Below are 26,202 nucleotides of genomic sequence, written 5' to 3'. Positions count from 1 at the left end.
CGGACTTCTCTGGGGAGCTCATTCCACAGCCGGGGTGCCACAGTGGAGAAAGCCCTCCTCCTAGTAGCCACCTGCCTCACTTCCTTCGGCAGGGGCTCACAGAGAAGGGCCCCTGTAGATGACCTTAAGGTCTGGGCAGGTACGTATGGGAGGAGGCGTTCCTTCAAATAATCTGGCCCCAAACCGTTTAGGGCTTTAAATGTCAATACCAGCACTTTGAATTGGGCCCGGACCTGGACTGGCAGCCAATGAAGTTGTAAAAGGACTGGCATAATGTGATCTCACCGGCCAGTCTCTGTTAATAAACGGGCTGCCCTTATTGAAGGAATGAACACCCATGCTTTTTTATAGTGGTGCTGTGGGAACATTTATATTGTTGTTGAGTGTTTTCTTTTACTCTGTGTGTTTATTGTATTTGACCTTACTTGAAAAACAATAAAAATAGTATTAAAAACAAAACGAAAAAAATTGTGCAAAATAAAAGTCGTAGAGCCAAAAGAAAAGAAAAAAACACACACAGGGTACTCAAGCTTACTTTGAAAATATTGCATGCATCCTATCAGAGCGATATGTGGGTGATATTATTAAGCCCTTATCCGCTTCAGCTGAGATCACTGGCCAAGGTCCTGCTCACCTCCCAATTCCCTAATCTAATCTAACTCTGTGGGGTTTATGGGGGTTCATTTAAGCAGCAGAAGCGGTGCTGTAATTGTTACATGTGCCAGCAGCCATTCGTGCCATCTGGGTATGGAGGGGGGGGGAAAGGAGGGGTAGCACTACAGTGGAGAAAGATCTTTATTCTATTACTGAGGCAATATAATTCAAGAGAGGCTGTAGAGCAATTGGAAGCTGAGAAATGGCCACTGCTATAGCTATAGTAAAATGTCAAAGAATATTGAAACAGGGGAACTGTACCGGTTTATGGCGAGAGCCAACTTACAAGCAGGTGGCAGCGGTAAATGCATATATAAATAACAGTATGGATGATATGTCAGGACTTCCAGCTGGCTTTGGTAAAGATGTTAGAAAAGAAAAGAAAATAAATATTAGGCAGAGGGTAAGAGTGTAGTTTGACAAGTGTAATAGAAATGCATATCATTTTTTCTTCCCACCTCATGTCAAGGTTTTCATCTGGATATAGTTAAACTCCATCTCATGAAAGCATTGCTGTCCAGCCCCAAACCCATCTCTGATCCTATTTCATTGTGGGATATATATATATTTTAGAAGTAGAAGAGCTTGCATGCATACTCTTTGTTTCAAATAACCTGCAAATGCTCCTGCAGATACAATTATTTTGCGGACACGCTTTTCTTGCAACAATTACGCCCGTTCAGCAGAATCTCCTTCCATAAAAATCTATTTTAAGGAAACAAACTTTTAACACAATATTACCACCAGTAACGTGTGCCTGCCAGATGGTGGGGCTATCTTGGAAACATGACCTACAGCTGGGAGGCCTTGTATAAGGAATGTAAACTGATTTTGTTGCTTGACAGGCAAATAGGCCTGAGTGGAGGGTGGGGGTTGGTGATATAGCAGCTGATGTCACAGAGGCACAAACATCCCAGCTCTGAAAGGGAAAGGGCCTTGGTGATCTCTCTTCTATGTCGGTGTGGTTAACTGCTGTCTGCTGATCTATTCCCTAGTGGCTATGAGCCAACCACCATTTTCATTCCCCACCAAGCTCCTAATGTTGCATTGTTTCAGGGCATTGTGGGACATTAAAATGGCCTCTGCATCAGGAGTTTTGGGGGAATTAAAATAGTGGACAGCTTACAGACCCTACCATTGAAACCAGGGAGGAGGCACATGACCAGCATTAGTGGTGGGTCTTGAAAGGGGGTGGGGGTGGAGGGGTGGGGGTGGAGCCTACACCTAGAGCCTTTGCAAGAGGGGGGAGGGATGATCGCGAGGTTTCCAGCTTCTGAGATCATTCCTCATGGGACACACACAAGAGAAATTTCCTGGAAGTAAAGGAGAGCTGTTGCGGGAAGACGTGCACCCCGTGATGGTGCTTCTGAAGGTGTATCGGGAGAAGTGGGTTGGACTGGACAGATGGGTATGGGGTATGTGATTTTGTTTTTTAATACCTGCTCCAAGATGTGCGCCAGCGCAAATACACAAAAAATGTGTGTGTGGGGGGGGATAGCTTCTGTGACCTGTGCATCAATATGTTTGTGTTAAAAACACACACACACACACACAGTCGGGGCGAAAAGACGCTGATAACCAATAAAAAAATGTGCTGGAAATGGCAGCCGCCCAAGCCCTCACACATCCCAAACTCGTGCCAAACAGTGAGAGCTTCAGAAAGGGGAGGCACGCCAGCGGCAAAAGCAGAATGCGATATTCTTGAATAACTGAGGGGGCATCCCTAGATCATTGCAGGAGTAGGTGAACATCATATGGTGTGGTAGGGATGACCTTGATATTATTCTGGAATAAATTGCTTGTGTAGATGAGGCCTGAGTGTAGATGCCAACGCTCAGTAGAAATCTAGGATACTATCCAGTACAGTTCTTTGAAGAATGGGAATGTGGTGGTAGGTATCCCCAGTGAAACTTTTCACGTCAACCAATGTTCCCTTCATTTCTGATGGTGCATCTCTCACCCAGACAGATGAATCTTCAAAGAACATTATTTCATCAGTGTCTGCTTTCAACTATTGTTTTTTTTCCTGACCTCTAAAAGAGGATAATGCCGGTCTCTTGCTGGTTTCTTTAGAACTTAATTTTTATTACCAGATTTCACACATCACCTTTCCCCCCCTCTCTATTAAATCACCCCAGTTCAATGGTTATGTTGCTGTATCACTAGCTTCATGGATCTGGATTAATTCCAGAGTAAACACTGAACACTCCATGGATAGATAAAAGTCAATCCAGAAATCCACAACCTTAATTTGTCAAGGGGCTGAGTGCCTCAATGAAGTTCGACGGGTTTAAGCAGCAAAATGCTAAATCTCTCTCTTATGCTGGGTATTTGTTGTAAATCTATTTCATTAAAATGTATCTATGTAGCATCTGGCTTTATTGGGAACTGACCATATTATAAAATTGGTTAAAAGAGGGGTGTTGAAAGTCTATCGGCCTGAGGGTTAAATTCTATTTGGAGAAGCTCTTAAGCATCTTCATTCTAGTGGTGGGTAGGGAAAAAGAAAAAGGAAAGGAACCTCTTGTACAAGCACTTGAGTCATTGCTGACTCTTAGAGGGATGCCTGCTTTCGCTGACGTTTTCTTGGCAGACTTTGTAGTGGGGTGGTTTGCCATTGGGGCAAAAACTAAAGGAACGGGGCCCCAAATACCCCAAAATATTAGGTGTGTAGCCATTTGGGGAACCAGAGTGGGCTGTATTGGTATCCCAGGTGACCAAAACCTGATTTCCATTATTTTGTGAGCTTCCTCCCCTAACATTCATTGTGATGGTGTGATGTCACAGGATGTTCACAAAGATTCTAACTCTGAAGGGGGAAGTGCAGGCCCAGGCGCTTTCCCTGGTGGCGGGGGAATGGTCACCATGATGATGTCACATCACCTGTCGGATTTATGTTGACATCTCGCAGGAAAGAGACACAGAACAACAGTAGTTCTGCTCCTCTCATCATGCCTGGTTAACTTTTCATGGTGTCTCCAGAGCAGCTCTACATAGAGAATTAATTGGGCCTCATGACACTATGGCTTTTGAAGTGGAAATGTTAACCTCCCAAGTGACTGTTCTGCCGTCATTTAATGTGGACATTTTTTTTTTTATGGTCCACCTGCATGACAAGATCAATACCTAGCTATCATGTCCTTGAGAATGTTAGCGATCTGTGTTGCTTTCCGTCAGAGAGAAGTGTGATATCAGAAGACCTCCATGTGCAGACGATGTGAAGATAACAGCCTTCAATATTCAGCTAGAGAATATGATTCCACAAGGGGGTTTTTTCCTCACATGGCAGCGTTAGAAAAATGAGATGCAGGGAGTTAGACTACAGGGAAGCCCTGCTGGGAGTAAAGGGAGCGTATCCAAATGAATTTAGAGAAAGCTGATTCCATGAGCATTGAATCTGAATGTACGAGATGTTCTTTCATATGCTGAAAAATGTTAAGTTGTTCTGTCGCTCACCAGTCCACCCCCTGCTCTTTCTCTAAAATAGAAGGAGTGATGTAGGCAGCAAGAGAAACAGTTCCTCTTAGTGGTTCTGATGCTTCATGCCACAGTAGGTCAGGGACAACGTGACAGTACAAAGCAACTTATGAGACTCCTAGTGGAACTTGATTCCCACGTCTCAGCTGACCCTAGACTATTGGGAGAACACTGGCTGCAGTCAGCTGTGTGGAGAGAAGAAAAACAAAAACAAAACACAACCTCTGAGACTCAGGATGACGATATGAGCGAAACCTGGCAAGTTTGCCTTGAAGTTTGAGTCCTGTTGCATTATCGGAATCGAAACGGTCATTTACGCCACTTTACTGGGGCCCGATCTACACCTTGTATCAAATCATTACGATCCCATCATGACCACGCTCCATCACTCCTGCGCATATGCACCTCATAGGGCACGCAATGACAGTTGTTGTGGTAATTTGGATAATGTGGAATACAAAGCAGGAAATGACACTATAGACGTGATGGAATATGGAATATGTAACGTAGCACTATAAAGCAGTAGTGTAGACAAAGACGGATGGACTCACTCACATCCGAATCATTAGGTACTCGCCCTCCAGCTGTCCACCCCACTCATGGTGCTACACAAGCTTCTTTTGATGCTTGACAAGTATCCAATGATGTTGCAAGCCCATCTGCTCTTGTCCGGAGCCTCCATTGTGCCCAACAATGGAGGATCCAGAAATTATGTATTTCCTGTGTTGTGTAAATTAGGGCTGTGCTCCGCTTCTCTTCAAGTCAGAAAAGCAATAGCAAGGTGGCCTGATTCGCCTCCAGAAAAGGCAGAGGAGAAGCGAGTCGGGGGGGTGCAGATCGAGGCGAAGAGGATCGCCTCAATCTGGAGCTCCGGACGCAGGTAAGTGGGGGGGGGGACTCATCTGGCACTGCTGCCGCCACCGCAGTCCCTGCGGTGACGGCGATGGAGCCAGATAAGGGGGCAGGGAAGAGGGAGGCTTACCTGTGTCCATCACGGTCCATCGCGGGCTTCAATTGAGGCTCCGGTTTCAAGTGGGAGAGGCTGTGGCTTTCTCTTTTGCTTGAAGCCGGGGCCTTAATTGAAGCCCATGACGGATGCAGGTAAGGGGGTGGGGGTGGGTTGGCCTGCCTGGTGCTGCCAGCACCGCCATTCATGCAGTGGCGGCGGTGGAGCCAGGGAAGGGAGCAGGGATGAGGGAGGCTTACCTGCATCCATCGCGGTCCATCGCGGGCTTCAATTGCGGCCTGGTGGAAACCAGAATTGAAGGCCGAGGCCTCTTCCGGCTTCAAGCTGGGGCCTCAATTGAAGCCTGCTATGACGGACACAGGTAAGGGGGTGGGGGTTGTCTCACCTGGCGCCGGCGCCATCCATGTGGCGGCGGCGGCTGAGCCAGTTCTCACTTTGTGGAGCGGGAGACAGGCGGATCGGCCTGAAGAGGATCGGGCCCAATCTGGAAGTTTTGGATCGGGCCACGAAGCAGATTGGGGGGGGTCTGTGCACAGCCCTAGTGTAAATGGGGCCTTTCTGGCTGCTATTTAAGTAACAGAGAAAACCCATAATTTCCAGAACCTCCATTATTGCACACAATGCAGGCTCCAGATGACAGCGGGTGAAAAGAAGGAAGAAGCAGGTTCTCAGGATGCAAAGGATTTATTGATACAAAGCCTGACGCATTTCAGCTGGTGTCCTTTCAATGGCCTTCTTCAAGGGGCTGTCAGAAGATGTCTGCAGGTTTTCCTTCAATAGTCTATGTCCTCTGAAAATTGTCAGTCACCAACGATGATCAGAGGACGTAGTCTATTGTTAGAGGAAAAACTGCAGACATCTTCTGACAAGTCTTGAAGAAGGCCTTTGAAAGGACACAGGCCAAAACATGTCAGGCTTTTTATCAATAAATCCTTTGCATCCTGAGAACCTGTTTCTCCGGTCTTTTCTCCAGATGAGGGCGGACAGCTGCTGGGTTGGCCTGTGAATGCATCATGGGCACCCAACTGGGTCCCGGAGGACATCCTGAAATGAAAATCTAGCCTAGATGTGGGGAGAGGTTATTTCGGTAGTAATTGCAATATTAACATGCCCACCCTTACCTCACCTGGTACCATCCAGATATGTTAGATTACAACTCCTACCATCCCCAGACATCATGATGGTTAAGGATGATGGGATCATATTCCAATTGATTTTAATGTGTAATATTGGGATCTGTGATATTACTTTTTTGGGGGTGGGGGAGGGAGGGAGTCCTAAATAGGAGTAACAGTTGAATCACAGTGGCATGCAGGCTTACCCAAACCTGTGTGCTTAGCCCCAGGGTGAAGATGTTGAATGCAGCCCTATGCATGCTTTCCTAGAAGGAAGCCCCATGGAGTTAAATGGAGCTTACATCCAGTTAATTGGATATAGGATTGCAAAAAATAAATAAAAATGGTTTGTTTTTAAATGTATGGAGTATTTATTTATTTGAAAGCCCTGCCACTCCTTCCAATCAGCATTGGCCTTCAAGACAGCTTACACTACCTGTTTTACGATACAAAACTACCCATGAAAACTATCTGAACACAACACAGGAGTAGCTACAGTAGGCAATAAGTACTAATCAGTCCATTTTATTTATCATCAAAAAGTCAGGAGAGTAGGAGAAGTTTTAGCGTGGCTTGAAAAGATGACAATGTCGGTAGTTTGTCACTGCGGAGGCCACCAGTGAGGGAGGAAGCAGCAGCCAGGCACCTCTCCACCGTGCCTGGCTCCAGCTCCAGCTCAGAGCCCCCTCCCTCCTGCTGTCAACTGTAACTGCTGAACTTCGCAACTAAGATTGCAGTGCCTGAATTTCCTTTCCTTTCCCCCCTCCTCCTCCTCCCTCCCAATCCCCTTTCCTTTTGTGTCATGTCTTTTAGATTGTAAACCTGTGGGCAGGGACTGTCAAGAAATACTTTTGTAAACCGCTGTGAGAGCCTTTTTTGGCTGAATGGCGGCATAAAAATCCTTAAATAAAAAATAAAAATAAAAAAAAAAAGTTAGTAAATGTACCATAGTGGGTAAACAGTTCCACAACTAGGGTGCCATCACAGAAAAGACCCTGGCCATAGTTAGACCGGGCGGAATCCCAGGGTGATCCTCGGGGTCATCCCTGTGTGTCCACATGATGCACTGGGGATCCCAGGATCAGGGAGGGTTGATTTTTTTATTATTTTTTATGTTTGGATTTATATCCCACCTTTTTCCTCCAAGAAGCCCAAGGCAGTGTACATAATCCTCATCCTCTTCATTTTATCCTCACAACAACAACCCTGTGAGGTAGGCTGGGCTGAGAGTATGTGACTGGCCCAAAATCACCCAGTGGGTTTCCATGGCCGAGTGGGGACTAGAACCCAGATCTCCTGACTCCCAGTCCAACACTGCAGATGACCCCTGCCTTGCCCTGGTATCTTGTCCTCCACTTTAGGCTAAGTTTTTCGACAGTCTAAGGCTGAGCCCAAGACTGCGGAACATGTGGCCGGGTGCTGCGGTTTGTCCCGGCTCCTCGTGGTTCCTCGCAAGGAGCCGGGACCCACATACAGGGTGCAGAGCTCCTCAGGAGCACTGCGCCCATTGGGGTGGGGTGGGGGGAGTGGGGAAATTAATTTTTTTTTAAAAAAAATCCTTACCTTTTGTGCATGAGTATTCTTGCGCTGCTGCCTCTTTAAGACAAAAATAAAAAATGGCAGGCGCAACGCCTCTCTGTCTGAGGTTGTTACGCGCCGTGTGTAAACTGAGGGGGGATCTCACGATAAAACCATCTCAAGATCTTCACTCCTCTGTCGTGGACTAACAGACAGGTCTAGCTAAGGCCCTGTCTCTGGTAGCCACATACAATGGTCATACTAATTCTGCATTTTTTATTGTTTAAATTCGAGCAAAGATGGTCACAGAGACATGTGGAATTTGAGTTTCTGAATGCTACATTTCCTTGGGAATTTCATAGAATCATGGAATCCTAGAATAGCAGAGTTGGAAGGGGCCGACAAGGCCATCGAGTCCAACCCCCTGCTCAATGCAGGAATCCACCCTAAAGCATCCCCGACAGATGCTTGTCCAGCTGCCTCTTGAAAGCCTCTAGGGTGGGAGAGCCCACCACCTCCCTAGGTAACTGATTTCATTGTTGCATTGCTCTAACAGTCAGGAAGTTTTTCCTGATGTCCAGCTGGAATCTGGCTTCCTTTAACTTGAGCCCGTTATTCCGTGTCCTGCGCTCTGGGAGGATCGAGAAGTGATCCTGGCCCTCCTCTGTGTGACAACCTTTCAAGTATTTGAAGAGTGCTATCACGTCTCCCCTCGATTGCATTCACATGGAGCATTCTTTGGGTATTAAAAAGACACATCCATTTCCATTGATCCCTACATTCCATACACATATGTTCAGTTTGACCTTCTCCTGTTCATGTCTGAATGGCTGATGAAGAAAAGAGAGGGTACCATGGCAGACTTCCTGCATAGTCCAAGGGGTCATAACATGGTTGTGCCACTCCACTTGGCCATGGTCCTCAGACAGAGAAGAGGGAAAAGAGGAACCACGTCATTAGTGACAGCCCGGGCATAAATGTGGCCAGTTTCCATGCATTTTTTTGTTTACATTAAGGAACTTGGGTCTCTATGAAAACTGCCGTCCCATATCAACGTGCTGCCTTTCCCTTTGTGACGTCATGTTCAATTTACTCCATGTCTTGGCATCATTGTGATGAGTGTTTCTCCTACCCTTCTAAGTTGGGATGTGCAAATCAGCAAAACCCAAGTTCTATCTTGGAGCTCATTCTGACTCTAATCCATTTCAGGTGACAAGCTTTGCTTTCTTGTTTTTGTATGAAAATCCATGCATACTTTTTATTTATTTTTGGGTGTGTGTGTGTGTTAGCCATTAGTGTGCCGGGGGAATTGCACTCTTTTCAGAGACCTCAGAAAGTGGACTTTGCCTTCTCCCCCCACCCCCGCCGATTAAGATCCCATTGGCAGGAGGAGAGGAGAGCCATTTAATTTCCCAAAAGCTAGGGACACTATCCCCCCCCCCGCTGCATTAATGGTGGCTGCCATTAACGCATCAGGGGAAAGGACAACGAGTAGGCACAGGACAGGGCAGAACTGAAACCCACCTGGACCTTCACCCCCTTTGTCCTGCAGCCCGCAATTGGGCAAAACTCTGCCAGGTGTGTCCATTGGGACCCAGGAGGGCCGGACACAGGGGCCTCCACTGCCCTCGCTGGGCCAGGCAGATTTTTGCTCCATCGCTAATAGAGACACTGCTAGGCAAAACCATCCTGTATTATATATCACCCACACACCCATGCTCCTCCACTACCACAAGATGTAGTGGTGGCCACCAATTTGTATGGCCTTAAAAGGGGGGTGGATAAATTCCAGGAGGAGAAGGCTATCAAAGGCTACTAGCCCTGATAGTTATGTGTTACCTGCAGTATCCGAGGCTGTAAGCCTGTGTGCACTAGTTGCTGGGGAACATGGGTGGGAGGGCGCTGTTACCTGCCTTGTCAACAGCTGGTTGGCCACTGCGTGAGCCGAGTGCTGGACTAGATGGACCCTCACTCTGATCCAGCATGGCTCTTCTTATGTTCTTATGTTCCTAATAGAAGCTTTATGGTAGGAGGGGCTACTGCCCTGACCTTTCCATTGGCCAAGTGATCCAGCATTGCCACTTTGGCCTGTCCCTCCCTGTATCACAGCTCAGTGGGAGGGAGGGACAAATCCTCCCCTTATACAAAGCCAGGTAGTGCCAATGTGCAAGTGGATTCTTGCACATTTCCAATGTAAGCACAGGAGATCCATTTTGGTGCAGAGCATGCAAAGAGAACCCATTTCTCCTGTACATAAAGAACTACCCCTCTGTCACACACAGAGTACATGATGGACAATTAGACGACATTAATTTAACCAGCATGGCAAAAACCACATATCTGCATTTGTTGATAAGTGCTCTGAAAATACGATACCACCGTGATGGAATAATATAAATAATTATACACAAATCTACTGTCATGGGACGCACAAAGTCCTGTATAAGGACATGCCCTCATTATTTTAATGTCTACTCCTGTGAGCCACTTTGCAGTCCTTTCAACACATATACCTACGAGGAGCTGAGTCACTACATTCTGAACCATGAAACGTTTCTGAATCTCATTAATTGGTCCCATGATGTCTGTACCCTTGTTTCAAAGGGATGGATTTGGTCACTGAAGCAAAGCATAGAAAAAAAAGCTCACGGAACTAAAGTCGGTATTTTAAGATCGTAAATCAGACCCACACTTATATTCTGAGCTTAATTAAGAAAGAAAGAAAAAAGTGCTTAACTTCACCTTTGGAAAATGACTAGGCACTCGATTTGGCCGTCCTCCAAAGACAGGAAGTCCCAATGACGGGAAATAGCCATTTATTTATTTATTTATTTATTTATTTTATTTATTTATCATACTTATACCCCGCTCCTCAGCCAAAAAAGGCTCTCGGAGCGGCTTACACTTAGCAAAAAAGACAGTCCCTGCCCTCAGGCTTACAATCTAATAAAGACATGACACACAAGGAAAAGGAGTCAAGGAGGGAGGGAGGGAGGAGAGAGAAAGAGAGAGAGAGAGAGAGAGAGAGAGAGAGAGAGAGAGTCCAAGAGGAGCAGGCCCCGATGTTTCCTCGGCCTGCTCCTGTCCCCTCGGTCCTTCTTCTTCCCCACAGGGCCAAGATGGCAGTTTGCCCTGTGGGGGGGGGGAGAGTCCAGCAAGAGCAGGCCCCGATGTTACTTCTGCCTGCTCCTGTCCCCTCGATTATTCTTCTTCCCCACAGGGCCAAGATGGCAGTTTGCCCTGTGGGGGGGGGAAGAGTCCAGCAGGAGCAGGCCCCGATGTTACTTCTGCCTGCTCCTGTCCCCTCGGTCCTTCTTCTTCCCCATTGAGAAGGCCTTTCTATGTGGCTTGCCATTTAATGTGATGCAGGGGGCACTCCCGATAGACCATGGACAGCGGGATACGATTAAAATATCTCTAAATTATATCGAACTCACACCATTTAATCCAAGGCCACATTGATTTTTGTAAGCATAGAAACATATGGTTTTTATCAATGCTGCAAATAAATTAGAATTCAGTACTGTTCCCTACCAGCTATCTCTTGATAGTTGAATTATTTCATTTTTCCCCTTCTCTCCTCACCTGCCCTCCACCCCCTTTCAGTATAGGAATCGTGTTTTATTTCAGTGGCAAAGAGAAAAAGCTGTTGTCAAGCACACATCTCGGAAGGGCCCGTAGGAGATGGTCAAGAGTAAATTTCATAACAGGTTTAATGAAACTTTATGAAAGTTTTTCTTCTCCAGGGGCCGGGTATGCACAAAGTTGTCAGGAAAGGGCTTCTCTGTGCCGTGTGACAAATCTGCATTATTGATAGTTATTTACCATTGTGTTTGGTTTTAATAGGAGCACGCTTTCATTCAATGAAATCCTCTTCAGATTTGTGATTAGATGCATGGTTGTGTGTTCTTAAGTATTGGAGGTCTGTTTTACTCATAGAGTTGGAGGTACCTTGGGGTCTAGTCCAACTTTCTGCTCAGTGCAGGATACAACCAATGTTTTTCTGAGGGATATCTGCCCATCTATCCTCTATTTAAACACCTCAACCAAAAGAGAGCCCACCTCCCATCCAAGAAGGTCACATTGGGCTTTGCTAGACCTACCTTGGAATCTGTGCAGGAGGACGGGCGAGCCCGTGCTACAAGTAGCGCGGGCCATCGCCCCTGTCTACACGTAAGATGCGACGGGCTGCAGTACGGACCTGTCGCGTCCACCATTTTTTTAGTTTTAAAGGGCCATGTGCACAGGAGCGCACCGATAAAGGTAAGGTGTGTGTGTTTGTTTGTTTTAAAAAAAGGAGTTCCTCGCTCCCCCCTGGCTCCAATGTCCCCCCACTCTGGCTCCGATGTCCCCCCTCCCCATGGCTCTGTTTCCCCCCATCTCCTCCTGGCTCTGTTTCCCCCTGCCATGATTCCCCCCAAGATTCCCCCCCCGCTCTGGCTCCGATGTCCCCCCTCTCCCCATGGCTCCAGTCCCCCAACTCCTCCTGGCTCCATTCCCCCCTGCCCTCAATCTCTGATCCCCCTCCCCCCGCCCATGATTTCTGATTCCCCCATCCCCCCTGGCTCTGTTTCCCCCCCATCCCCCCTGGCTCCAATTCCCCCCATCTCCTCACCCTGCCCGGATGGCCGCAGCACTCCTGTGGAGCACTGCACGCTATCCACCGCTTTTCCCGGCTACTCACGAGTAAATGTGGTAGCCGGGAAAAGCGGCAGACCAGTCTACATGCCCATGGTCTTGGGCTCAGCCCAAGACCGTGGGAAATACCGGGCCACAAGCCCTTCCTAAGCCTGGGATCCCCTGGATGCATAGGGATGAGCCTGGGCCTCGCACCAGGCTAACTCCTCGTCTAGCAAAGGCCATTGTCAACCAGCTCTTACTGTTAAGACATTTTTCCTACTATTTAACCCAGATCTTTCTTCCCTGAAATTGCCATATCTGCAATGGAGTTATGGTAGAACTTGTTGATTTATGGGTGAAGCCTGGGAAAACCCAATGGGTTCTGTGCACCGGCAAAATCTAGACTCCAACTTCTTTTCAGAATCTGCAGTTCACTTACTTTTCACCTACCTGGACCCTAAGGTCATTGTCTATGGCCCTCTTCCAGGTGCTCCTGCCAGATGAGTTGAGGTGGGTGGATACAAGGGGTGTGTATGTTCAGATCCAATCCAGGTTGGGGGCCCTTCCGTGCTTACTCTAGAGGGAAAAGGAAATGTCCTTGTTGGATACATACACAAATAAACTTAACACAAGATTTCACACAATGCCACTTTTGGTTTTGCGCCTCTCCAGAAGGTGTCCTAAGCTGATGAGGTGAGACAGGGCATTTTCAGTGTTGGCAGGGCATTTTCACTCCTGGCTCCTATATTATGGTCTTTCGGGCACCAGGGCAAGATATTTTTATTCCCCCAGTGATTTTAAGGAGTTTTTGAGTGCTTTTAGATCGTTGCACTATTTCAGTTTTGCTGCGGGTTTTACTTTGGTTTTATCATATGCTGCATTATTATTTTTTACCCCTTGCACCTGGTTTTATTTAGTCTGTTTTATCACCATTGCTTTATTCTGGGTAAGCATTTACTGTACATTTTTTAAATTTAATTTATCTGTACACTGCCCAGAAAGCTGTGGTTACTGGGCAGTCTAAAGGTATAAAACTAACTAACTAAAATACCATTCAGAATCTAGCAGTGGTTAGTTGATGGTTTTATCGATTGGGCCAGTATGATATTGAGTAGCTGGCAGAAGTACAGGAGTTTCTGTATTCACCACAATCTATTCTGTGCATCACCCGTTGACCTTGTCAGGAGAAGAGAAAGCTACTCATTGGAGTAAGTTTGGGACTTCCATCAGATTTGTGGGAAGTACATCCATGGGTGGTGACCCCAATAGCAATTTCAGGGAAGGCTCTGTAACAAGGACTTCTAGAGGATTTTGAGATATTAGCATTGAGCTCAGGTCCATAAATCTTGAGTGGTTTTGCAAGAACCCTGTCTTTTATGGGCTGCATACAGTACATGACTAAGTTCTTGAATCAGATCATTATTGCAATGAAATCCTAAAAGAATGAAGCTATGCTTTATATATATTTTTATTATTTTTTGCAAAACACATAATTTATCATGACATTCAAGACAGGTATTAGTCTAAGGTTTAGATTGCGGCTATGGCAAATCTTTATTTGACTAAGATGGAGTGTTGGATCTGTTGGAAAATGAGATATACAGTACATTGTTGTTGTTTTGTTTTTGTGGGGGAAGGATTCATTTACCGCTTGTAAAACGAAGGAACTTTTATCACGTTCTCCCAGAAAATAGGGATAAATCAAATTCATGGGACAGATCCCAACCACAAATCAAGAGAGGTAGCATAAATAATGAAATAAAAATTTGCAAGCTTTGATTTTATAGCTTTCTTTTTATATATTTCTGTTTATGATCAGAGGGTTGTTTTGTCTGGTTTAAAGATTCATAGCTCTGACTTCGGTAAAGTTTTGAAACAAAATGAAAAGGGTGAGGATTGCCAAAAGTTTTACACTGTCAGTATGCTCAGACATCCTTCCTGGTAGGTTTTCGTAGGATTGTGGGCAAATGTATGTGTGTATTCATTATTAAGACATATTATTAATTGGAGGGTACACAGCCTCAGTTCGGAACCCTGGGTCTGAGTAGAAGTGGGCCAATTTGGCCCGCCTTGACCTGAATCCAGTTTGGGACCAGATTGGGCCACCTCAGGCCAATTTGGGCTGATGGTCAGCTACTGCCCTCCCTCCGCCCACCCATGGTACATACCTGAAGACTCTGCTCATATTGGTGATCCACCCACCCTCCAGGAGAGCTGCCCTGGCCTGCCGTAGATCTATTATGAACTGCGGCGGGTGGACATATAGGAACATAGAAAGCTACCCAGTATTGAGTCAGACCCTTGGATCATCTAGCCCAGTAATGTCGACACTGACTGGCAGCAGCTCTCCAGGGATTCAGGAAAGAGATTTCCCAACCCTATCTGGAAATGCTGGAGGTTGATCCTGGGACCTTCTGCATGCAGAGGATGTGCTCTGCCACTGAGGCATGACCCTTCCACTGGCTCACACCTGAGTCAGTTAGTAAACAAAATCTCAGATCCTTAAAATAATAATAATAATAATAATTATTATTATTAATAATAATAATAATAATAATAGCAGCAGCAACAACAACAATAATAATACAATTAGTAACTCTTTTTAGGGAGTTTTTTCAGACCATAGGGGCACCTCTTATCAGCAGCCTTCTTTCTTCTCACTTTCGATTGTAAATTGTTTAGTAGCAGGGAAAAAATGTCTCCGTATCAGGGCAGACCTGCCGGAATGTTTCTCATTCATCATGTTTGACCATATCTACAAAGAAAACATTGTGTGTTGTGTCCAATACTTCCTATGGCATTGTGTACAGATAGGGATTCCTCTCTCCCACGTTCTCTCTCTCCTTTGGCAAAGCCACAGGTTATTACCGGTGTGCGTGTCTGTGAATTGGCTCGACATAAATTCAATCTAAGTTAAAAAGAGGAGCGAAAAGCCATTCTTGCTTGTTAGCTTTATAGCTCCTTCTTCTTGGAGAACTGGTTTTGTAAAAAACAAACCAAAAAAACCTTGTAAATGGAATACATTGCAGACGATGTTGAACTGGCAAAGAGGTAACAAGGTGTATCAAAATATACCAAAGATTAAGCACACATGCTAAAGAATCTTGGATGGAACTTGGAAAAAGACAGTAAGAGAGACAGGAGGATGGAAAAATTACCTCCTTTTTTACCATTCTGTGCGGGGGATTGTTTGGGTTTTTGGAGACCAGAATGTTTTGGTTTTTACCCACCAACCCTTTCAAACACAGGACTCACTGTTAGTTCCAAATGTTATGTTATGGTACACAGGCTATTTTATATATTCTTTGGTGGTTTGCAAAATAAAGACAAAAATACAGTCATATGGTCCCTGGCTTGGGGCCCATAGATTACAGAGGAGATTTCTCTCTCTCTCTCTCTCTCTCTCTCTCTCTCTCTCTCTCTCTCTCTCTCTCTCTCTCTCTCCAGCCAGAGAGGGACGTCTGTCCCTCAGATGCAGTGAAGAAAAGAAATGTCTGCACCATTTCTCTCCTGCCATCAATAGTCTGACCTCAGAGAATGCACAAAAATGGGTTGTAGCAGGGTTGGGGGTGGATTGGGGGAGATTTCAGAACTGCAGAATCTAAAACCCTCCCTTGAGGTGGGCATACTTATTTTTCTTTTCCATTTCTCCCAGTACAATGGACCACAAAACAGGGCAAAGGGAAGGAATGCCACTTGGGTGTTGGGGATAAGAAAACCAGGAGTATTTGAGGTTGCCACAATTCTCCAATCTCCACCTCGAAAATCCATTTTCCTTTACAACTTGTCTTTTAGTTTCTTTGAATGGGAAAAGTGTGCAGTTCTAACATGGAAAGTGTGCATTTCTACGCATTTATTTATTTATTTAAAAGGGCACACTTTCACCCCTTGGACTAAAGCATGAAAATATATAAACATTTTTGAACTCAATTGCAAGTTTTGGAAAGCACAATCATTTCTTTTCTTTTTTTTCCCGCCGGGGAGAAAAATGTGCTTCCATTCGCGCTCACATCTGGGGGTATTTGTGTACACCCCTAGTGTGCAAACACACAAACACACACACACTGAGTTTTCTGGTGAAAAACAAGTAAGCATCTCTTCCCCTCCATTTTGGATTAGGTGTCTCTGTAAAATAAAAGAAAATGATTAAAATACTACACAAACAGTAAAATGCAGCCTAAAACGTGTGTGTGTGTGTGTGTGTCTTTGTGTGTGTAGGAGACTCTCTAATCACTTTTGTATACTGTGCTGATCACACCCTTGTACCTCTCTCTGGGATGAAAACTCACAGACAACAGAGAGAGTATTCGTAGACCACGGGCTCATCTACACCAAGCAGGATATTCCACTATGAAAGTGGAATGAATGTGGTATATAAAAGGCAGGAGCCACACGACTGCTTTGAAGTGGTACTGAAGTGCACTCACAACTGTTGGGGCCCATGGCACATCTACACCAAGCAGGATATAGAACTATGAAAGTGGTAGGAAAGCAGTATATGGTCTGTGTCAATGGGCTCCAACAGTTGTCAGTACCACTTCAGTACCACTTCAAAGCAGTCGTGTGGCTCCTGCCTTTTATATACTACTTTCATACCGCTTTCATAGTGGGATTTCCTGCTTGGTGTAGATGAGCCCTATGAGTGTCTGATGGCTAAGTGGGCAGGGCTACCACTGAAATTTCAGCTAGATTCAAACTCAGTTTTACAGTTCCTCCTTCGGTGAAACAACAGCTGAGAGACTTCAGGGGAAGGTCAAAATATTTTGATTTTTAAGTGAAGAAGTGTGTTTTGACCCAAAATAGGGCCACAAAGTGGTTTACCACCACCACTCCTGATTTTGAAAAGCAAACTAACCAAGAGCCAGTATAGTCACCAGCGTTAAACCACAAATGCATCGCACCCCTGAAATAACACTGTTTTCCCGCGATGCCTAAAATCTCAGAAGGAAGGGGAAAGGTGGTAAAAATTAGTCCATGTAAGTTTCCACAACCTCAGTGCCCCCACAGAAAATACTCCATCTCACCTTACCATTCTCTGAAATTCAGACATTTGGGGCCTTGCTAGATGAGGCTTTAGCCCAGTGCAAGGCCCGGGCTCGTCCCTGTGCGTCCAGATGACGCACAGGGTATCCCAGGCTCAGGCAGGGGTGAACCGGCACCTCTTTTACCCTGGTTTTTCTTGCAGTCTTGGGCTGAGCCTGAGACCGCAGGCGTGTAGCCAGGTCCGCCGTTTTTCCCGGCTACTGCATTTACGTCCGAGTAGCCAGGAAAAGCGGCGGACGGGCTGCAGCGCTCCCGCTGCCACCACCGATGTCCCCAGCCTCTGTTTCCCCCCACCGCCAATGTCCCCCGGCCTATGATGCCCGCTGCGCTGCTGCCAGCAGGCATCACAGGCTGGGGGACATGGCGGCAGTGGGCAACGGAGGCTGGAGACATCAGCGGTGGCGGGAAACGGAGGCTGGGGACATCCGGGGGGGATCGGGGGCCAGGGGAGATCATGGGGGGAGGAAATTGGGGGAAGGGGGAGAAGGGCCCCCAGTTTTTTTTTTAAAAAAAAACACCAACCTTTAGCGGTGGTGTGCTCCTTTAAAAAAAAAATGGCAGATGCGACGGGGCTTTCCTAGACCCTGTCTTGTATTGCGTGTAGACAGGAGCGACAGCCGTCGCTACTTCTAGCATGGGCTGGCCCCTCTACATGCCCGGATTTAAAGGTAGGGTCTAGCAAGGCCCTAAGTAAACCTGGAATAGGGTTTCAAGAGAATACTTGATACACTTGCAGATTTATATGAGTGAAGACAGCCAGGAGGTATCCAGATGCCAAACCAATGATGTGTGCCTTTGTGTGCGTGTGTAGGGGAGATATTTGGCCATTTCTACATCATGCTACTAGCTTTCACAGGCTGAAATTGGAACGGCATTTGGATATTTCTGAGGTGAAGCACATCTGGCCATTTTTTTTTAAGGAATTATATAAAGTTCCAGAAAAGACATTAAATTCCTTGGGAGGGGGTGTACATCTGTATGAAATCATTGTCACCAGCATTAAAGGCTTGTCTGTATGTTAAGTTTCTGTCCAGGATACCTTCAGCAAAAGTGAGGCAGGGAAGTGGAAGAGAAAACTGAAAGCTGTCTAAGTAAATAGCACTGCTGGAGGAGAGCATCAAGAAATGTATGAAACCTTACCATGCTTCCAGAAATACATCCTTCCAGACTTTGTTCAGTAACAGGACTTTTCATATCCTCCAGGCATTCAAGTTAGTAAATAATTTCACATGGAAAGATAGGAGGGTGACAGGCAGAATATTGGCTTTCTGCAATATATTTGGACATCTTTCCCCAGGTACTTGGATATCTAGAAATATATATGGGAAACACAACTGCATTTGTTATTAACGGATCCAGTATCCCTCCCTACCCACCACCCACCCTATCAAGCTTTAAGGATACATTATTATTATTATTATTATTATTATTATTATTATTATTAATTTTGTGCTTGAATACAATCATCCAGGAGTGGCAAGAGAAAATGAATTAGCGCAGTTCTGTAAACCTTCACATTATTTATTTATTTATTTATTTACATTTAGATACCACTCCCCATTGAAAATTTTGGAGCGGTGTACAAGATAAAATAAAAATAAAAAAAAAAGAATAAAACACTTAAAACAGATCTTAAAAGAAGCAAATACAGTGACTCCTGGCTGGACGTTAAGGAAAGGCTTCCTGGAATGATGAGGTTTTCAGAAGGCACTGAAAGGAGTACAAGGTTGGTGCCTTCCTGACCTCCAGAGGCAGGGAATTGCACAGGAGGGGAGCCACCACACTGAAGGCTCTTCCCCTGGTGAACTCCAATCGGAGGATGGAGCTATGTGGGACCACCAGGAGCAGGCCCTCGGATGACCTCAGTGACCGGGCAGGTTGGTAGTAGAAGGCTTTTCACAGCGCCTTGGAGGTTGCATGGACAACTCTGTCACTTTCTGTTTTGCTCCGTTTCTCATTGCAGCAATCTTAAATTCAATTCAGCCCAAACACTGAGATTCCTTTTTTTAAAAAAAAGTTTGGATTAATGTCTGTCCACATTTTTGTGTACATATTAAGAGTACAATTTGTGTACTCTTAATCTATACAGTTTTGCCTGTATTTTGCCCCATAGACTATCTCTTTGTTGCAATTTGTTTTCCTAATGCAATGCTTTTTTAAAAAATGTTATTTTTTACTAAAAATAGGGATATATGAGAAATTCGTTTCAGTTCATTTTTGATCAGGATTTTACCTGGTTCACACCTTCCAGACCGAACTCAGGCCTCAGCTGGACCTACCTGTTATTGCGCAATGGAGGGGTGAAGATCCTGCAATATTTTTAACGTGAGATCTCCTCCTCTGTTCCCACGTGGCGTATGACAACCTCAGAGGGAGAGGTGTTGTGGCCGCCATTTTTTTTTAAGACACAGGAGTGCATGACCACTCATATAAAAAAGTAAGTCCTTTTTTTAAAAAAAAATCCCCCCACCCTACCCTCAACATGTGGCCGGATGTTGCAGTTTGCCCTGGCTCCTCGTGGTTCCTCGTGAGGAGCCGAGACCCGCACACAGGGCACAGAGCTCGAGGAACCACGAGGAGCCAGGACAAACTGCAACACCCGGCCACACGTTCCACTGGGCCTAAAGTGGAGGACGAGTTCCCAAGGCAAGGGAGGATTGCCCTGGGATAAAGCCCCATCTACCTAAGGCCACAGATGAAGATGTAATCTGAGGTTGACATCTTTATGTTTCCAAGCTTGCAATGTGATGTATAGTCCCCTCCACCCCCAATTGTGTTCAAAAGCATGCATATGTTTAAAAAAAAAATGTGCATGCAAATCCACACAAATCCACTTTAATATTTGGAAGAAGACTGTATTCACTTCAAAGATCTGCACAACTGATGAGTAAATTGGGGGGGGAATATACTAAAATATGCATGGATTTTCATGTGAAAATAACAACAACACACAACAAAGCTCACAATCTGAATCAGAACAATCGAATTGGAATTCAGAGAAGTTTAGGAACCTCAGGTTTTGCTGATTCGCACATCCCTAAATTCTAGCATATACATTTTTGTGTGTGCTTCGCCCCCCATAATTTATGCATTTTTGAATTGCACGAGTGAGAATTTCAAAGTATACCTGAGGCCATGGCTAGACCAGGCCTATATCCTGGGATCATCCCAGGATCATCCCTGTACATCCAAATGACACACAGAGGATCCCAGGGGCAGGCGGGAACGACCCCTCCATTTGCCTGGGATAATCCTTAGGTCTATCTAAGGCCTGAGTTTCAGTTTACATATTGGTTCCCAAGTGTGAGATATACATACACACACACACACACACACACACACACATATACATACCCCCCCCCCAGGTCAGCATTATTATAGTAGTTTTCTCTTGGGCCACAGCTAGACCTAAGGTTTATCCTGGGATCATCCAGGGTTCGCCCCTGCCTGAGCACTGGATCCCCTGTGTGTCACCTAGATGAACAGGTTTGACCCCGGGATGATCCATGGATAAACCTTAGGTCTAGCTATGGCCTTGCAAACCTGTTACTGATCGGACATTCTCTGCTTTCCATACTGGGTCAGTCCAATATGCCCAAGGTGCTGAGCAAGTATTTATGCCATCTAGAGGCTCACAAGATAACTTCTTGTTAATCTCCAGTACCTGGTAGGGTGATATATACCGAGTGGGCATGACTGTATGTATTCCACATTGTTTAACCAGACTTCACAAGTACAGAATTTAGTGTTGGAAACCTAGTCCTGGTCCTATTTTGACATCTTCAAAGCAGCAGGGGCAGCTGAGGAGGAGTGTCGTTCATGGAGAATCCATCAAAATCCATGTTCAATTAGATTTTGATGGTGGGATCTGGAATACTGCCAAGGTCAAACACCAAGTGAGCCCATACCATGTGAAGGTGGATATCATTGATAAATGAGAGATTATTAGATTGTGAGAGAGAAATTGACAGCTCCCCAGGACCTATGGCACTGGTGAGGACCCTGTGGCTCTCCATATATTTTCAGACCACAGCTATCATCATTCTACAGGTTTCTCACTTCTTGCACATCATATACAGTATAAAGCAATATTTCAGAGGTTATTTCCACCATGTTCAATGGGCCTCAGTCTTTTACAATGGCCTGAGTGCTATAAGATAATGAGGGATAGCAGTGGTAGCCAACGTTCTTTGCGCTACCTGTCCATGCCAAGGAGATAAACATTTTTTTAAAAAAACCTCTTCAAAGTGGTTGAGCAAACAGATGTGAACAGCTTGGTGTTTGGTCCTCAATAGATTATGTATGATACATCTGGAGCAAAATTGTTCTACTTGCTCAGTACCTGTCTTGGTACCACTTTAATCACTGTGCTTGCACAGTTTTCTGACACACACTTCATAACACTTGTCATGACATGATCATTGGAGACTCTGCAACATCTGTTTGCGATTTCACTCCTTTCTCTGCATGTGGGGCGGGGGGGGGAGCATTGCATTGGGATCAAAGAGATTTTTTTAGTGTTGTATCACCTCTTCCCTTCAAAGTCGGGATAAAATACTGCTAATTACTCTGAAAGATCCTGCAGGACTTTATAATAGTTGTTGGCCAACCTGTAAGCCTTGTATACCTGCCTTTGCTCTACAGGGTTGGAATATAAGGTTCAGCAAGATTCCAAAACCTGCATTCGTGCACTTTAAAAGGGATGGGAAACATTAGCATCTTTCCCCCAAAGCGGCATTGTAAGTTGGAAATACTTCTCTACAAAAACAGATACATGATTGTAACAGGACCAGCTATTCCTTGACCTATGCATTGAAGAGAGACCAAGCCATATAGATTCCCCCATTCCTGCTTGCCCTTCCCTTCCTATCCCTTCTCTGCTGCCAACAGATGGAATTCCCTGCTCCCCTCGCTGCATCCACCAAATAGCCTTAAAACCCTTTGGGCCCATAGCTAGACCTAAGGTTTATCCCTGGATCGTCCAGGGGTCAAACCTGTTCATCTAGGTGACACACAGGGGATTCAGTGCTCAGGCACGGGCGAACCCTGGATGATCCCAGGATAAACCTTAGGTCTAGACTTAGGCCCTTTCTACACCTAAGGATTATCCCAGGAAAACAGAGGGATCGTCTCTTCCTGCTCCTGGGATCCCCTGTGTGTCATTTGGATGCACAGGGATGATCCTGGAGGGAAAGGCAGGTGTAGAAATGGCCTTAGCTTTTAGGTGTGGGGTGGATAACCCAATAGCAAAAATATCTGCACAGTATAAACAGCAAAAGTTTTACTGAAAAAGCATTATTATTAAAAAACAAACACACATATGAATGTTTACAACATATTGCAACACACACACACACACACACACACACCAAAAGCATAAGATACATCCAGCTAAACCTAACTAGGGTGTTTCCCTATGTTCCAAGTTTTCTTCCCGCCAGCAATACTTTACTATCAGAATTCTCAGCTTTCCCAAGCAGATTCACCCAAGAATCTTTGTGGTTTTCTCTCTTCCTGATTCTTCCTTCCTTCCAACCTTCTTCTTTCTTCTTATCCTTCATCTACCAAAAAAAAACAAAAAACCCTCCCTTGTTGCCTCAACCTTTTATATACTAAAGCTAACATGTTTTCATATAACTCTGACCAATCAGGCGGGCTAACCTTTGCCCTGAATTTCTTCTGCAGAGCTCTTTGCACACATTTCTGAAAAACCAAAACTACATCTTGCAAATTTACAGACCCTTCACAATGTAAACAAATCCCTTCTGCAGGCTTCTTATATCTCTGGCTATTTGTTCAGACTTCTGCTCTCTCCTCTTTACCCCCTCTACTTTTGTAGATTTACCAGCCCTGAGCCTTGAACTTTTAACCTAGTGGTTTAGCACACACACATAACACTCCAAATATATATATATATATATGAAAATTTGAAGTCAGTTCTGTTACTTCATAGCGATTTTGAACCAATACTATTTTCATGGTTCCTAAATTGATACTGTACATGGCAACAGCAATATTGCAGAATTTGCCGTGCTACTGGGCAAATCAGCGAAACCTGAGCTCACCGAAAATCTACAAGTTGTTTTGACTTAAGTACACAATCAGATTGCAGGCTTTGTAATTGTTGTTATTTCACATGAAAATCTCTGTGTATTTCCATGCATATCTTTCCAAATGCACACATCTTTGAACTGTACACATTCTTCTCCCATTCCCCACCCACCCACCAAATATGTAATTTAATGCCCAGTCTTCAAATGTGTGGCTGCTATTGAACACATTTTTTTGGGTCTGTGAATCACATTGCAAGCTCAGAAATCTATGGGCATCAACTGTACATTGTTTCCAAGATTGTTTTCAGTTTGAAAAATGGGGAAATCCTGATTAAAAATGAACTGAAACTAGTTTCTCAGACATCCTATGTTGGACTAGCTCCCCATACAAAAGCACAAAATCATGCTATTGTTCATGGTTCCCCAATAAAAAACCATAGATGCATCTGTAGTTGGCCAGTGGCTTAATTACACAAATCCATGCTTGTCTAGGACCCCCATCTGAAAGCATGAATATGCAAATATAGTTGAGAAAAGTGATTTTTTTTAAAAAAAAAAATATTTTATTTAAAGTGATACAAAAAAGGAATGAATACAAACAATCCCCAAACAATTAATATCAAACCAACAGTTATGTGAATATGTGTAATATACAAAGACGAAAAAAAAAAAGTTGATTGATACAACTTTTAGGGGAAGGAAGCTTAATCGAAGCAGAGGAAGGAAAATTAAAAAGAAAAAGGAGACAAAAAAGAAAGAAAAAGAGTAGGAAAAAGAAAAAAAAATATGACTGGGATTAGAGATTCACATACATTTGAGGCCTCTGCGCACCTATTACTCCATGCTCATCAGTATTACTCCATGCTCATCAGTACAGAGGGAAAAGCCTTCACCACCACGCCCTGCTTGCATGGGCGTGGGGATGTAATTGCACGGGAGGCGAATGGGACCGTGGTGCTCGATCATTGGCCCACTGGCTGGTGGTGCCACTGATGCGGGGGGGAGGGGCGAGCTGCATTATTTCAGGCTTCACCTCGCCCCTCTGCTCCACTTTCGTTTTTGCGGCTCCCTCCCCTGTAGACAGTGTGGGTTTGCTGGTTGCCCTTTGTGGGGGCAAGTAGGAATTTTTTACTCTCAAATTCCTTTTATTTGGGAGTTTTTTCACCTACTTCACACTGTAAGACAGCGAGGGTGTGTTAATAGGTTTATTTGGTTCTATTTCGTCACATTTGAAGGGGCATCGGGAGCAAGGATAAGGTTGGTGAGCATTCATAAGGCACCGCTGAGGTGATTGGTAACACCTGAGCCCCTCACCTGGGAGTCCTGTGGCACCAGATGATGGGACAAGGTTTACCTCTTGGGCCAACCTTACTCACTCAGAGTTTTGTAATCTGAGGGGGCGTGACATCGGAAGGCCTACCAACCCCAAAAGGGGAATCCTGACGGGTGGCGAAGAACACACGTCACCTGTCAGGATAAGAATGGATCACCCTATCCCAATTATGGCCAAGACGTTGGCCAAGATAGGATGCCTGCCTAGCCTCCCTCTTTCCTTGCTGAATCCTCATAAAGAAATGTGGCCCTATTTAACTCCAACCTTGTTGTCTGTCTCGTTATTTCGCCTTCCTCTCGCAAACACCCAGGAGTTGCAACCCTGTCAATAACTTTTTACTGAATGGCATATATATATAGATAGATATATAGATATAGATATAGATATAGATATAGATATAGATATATTCATATTCATTCTACACCGATTTTCTGAAATAGGAACAATTGATACCAATCATGAACAGGTCAGGAAGTAGGGACCATAACTCAGAGGTAGATCACATGCTTTGCATGCAGAAGGTCCTAGGTTTGATTCTTGGTAACTACAGATAGGGCTAGGAAGGAATCTTGCTTGAAACCCTGGACAGCAGCTGCCAGTCAGTGTCGACAATACTGGGCTTGATGGACCAAGGGTCTGACTCAGTGTAAGGCAGCTTCCTATATTCCTGTGGGTAATAAATGCACATGCCATAGGTTGGAGCCAGACTTCCACATGATCAGGGCAGACCCATTGAAGTCTCATTGATTTCAATGGGCCTACTCGGAGTATGAATGTCTGGACAGGCACCATTTGCAAAGGATACTGGAACAATTTAAACCTTTCCCCCTTGCGGTGTGAAAACCCAACTTAAAACCAATTTTATCCTTATAAAACATTTCTTTTCATAGCATCTTTGCTCTTCCTTGCCTGACTGTAAAATGGGGGTGGGGGTGGGGGTGGGGGTGGACTTTTTATTTGCTTTGCTATGCACAAGAATTTCTTTTTGAAACTGAAGCCAGACGTTATTGCAATTTTGTTTGGAATCACAATCCTGCCTCCACCAGAGGCCCTTTCTACACCTAAAGATTATCCCGGGGAAATGGAGGGATCATACCTGCCTGCTCCTGGAATCCATTGTGTGTCATTTGGATGCACAGGAACGATCCAGGAACAATCCTGGGGGCGGGGGGAGAAGGCAGGTGTAGAAATGGAGAGAGAGAGAGAGAGAGAGAGAGGGAGGGAGGGAGGGAGGATGAATTCTATATAATAACAGGCCAGAGATAACTTTAAGTACCAGCACCTTAAACTCTATACAGAGCTTGCTGTCCATCCAGACGGTGTCAACCATGAACAAGGGCATTATACAAATATAGAAAATAGCTTTTCTTCATAGAATGTAATAATGCTGTAAAACCTCAACAACACTGTTATTACCAGCGT

General features: G+C 45.0%; 1 protein-coding gene across 19 annotated transcripts in view; it reads left to right on the top strand.

Moving 5' to 3' along the window:
- RBFOX1 (RNA binding fox-1 homolog 1) overlaps positions 1-26,202 on the top strand; it is a 1,470,150-nt gene that overhangs the window by 1,158,266 nt on the left and 285,682 nt on the right. The window contains exon 1 of one of the 19 annotated variants that reach the window (XM_063143457.1): positions 12,979-13,044. The exons of 17 other annotated variants lie outside the window; for them this stretch is intronic. Coding sequence is in view for 1 of the 2 variants with exons in the window: in XM_063143443.1 (XP_062999513.1) it covers positions 13,040-13,044 (5 nt within the window). In the remaining variant the exon portion in view is untranslated. Of the gene's footprint in view, positions 1-12,978; positions 13,045-26,202 lie in introns of those variants that run through there. One more of the 19 variants, XM_063143443.1, reaches the window with a different exon arrangement.

This window comes from Elgaria multicarinata, chromosome 17, assembly GCF_023053635.1.
Source record: "Elgaria multicarinata webbii isolate HBS135686 ecotype San Diego chromosome 17, rElgMul1.1.pri, whole genome shotgun sequence".
NCBI classification, from domain to species: domain Eukaryota; kingdom Metazoa; phylum Chordata; class Lepidosauria; order Squamata; family Anguidae; genus Elgaria; species Elgaria multicarinata.
This window is presented reverse-complemented; position numbering and strand designations above follow the sequence as displayed.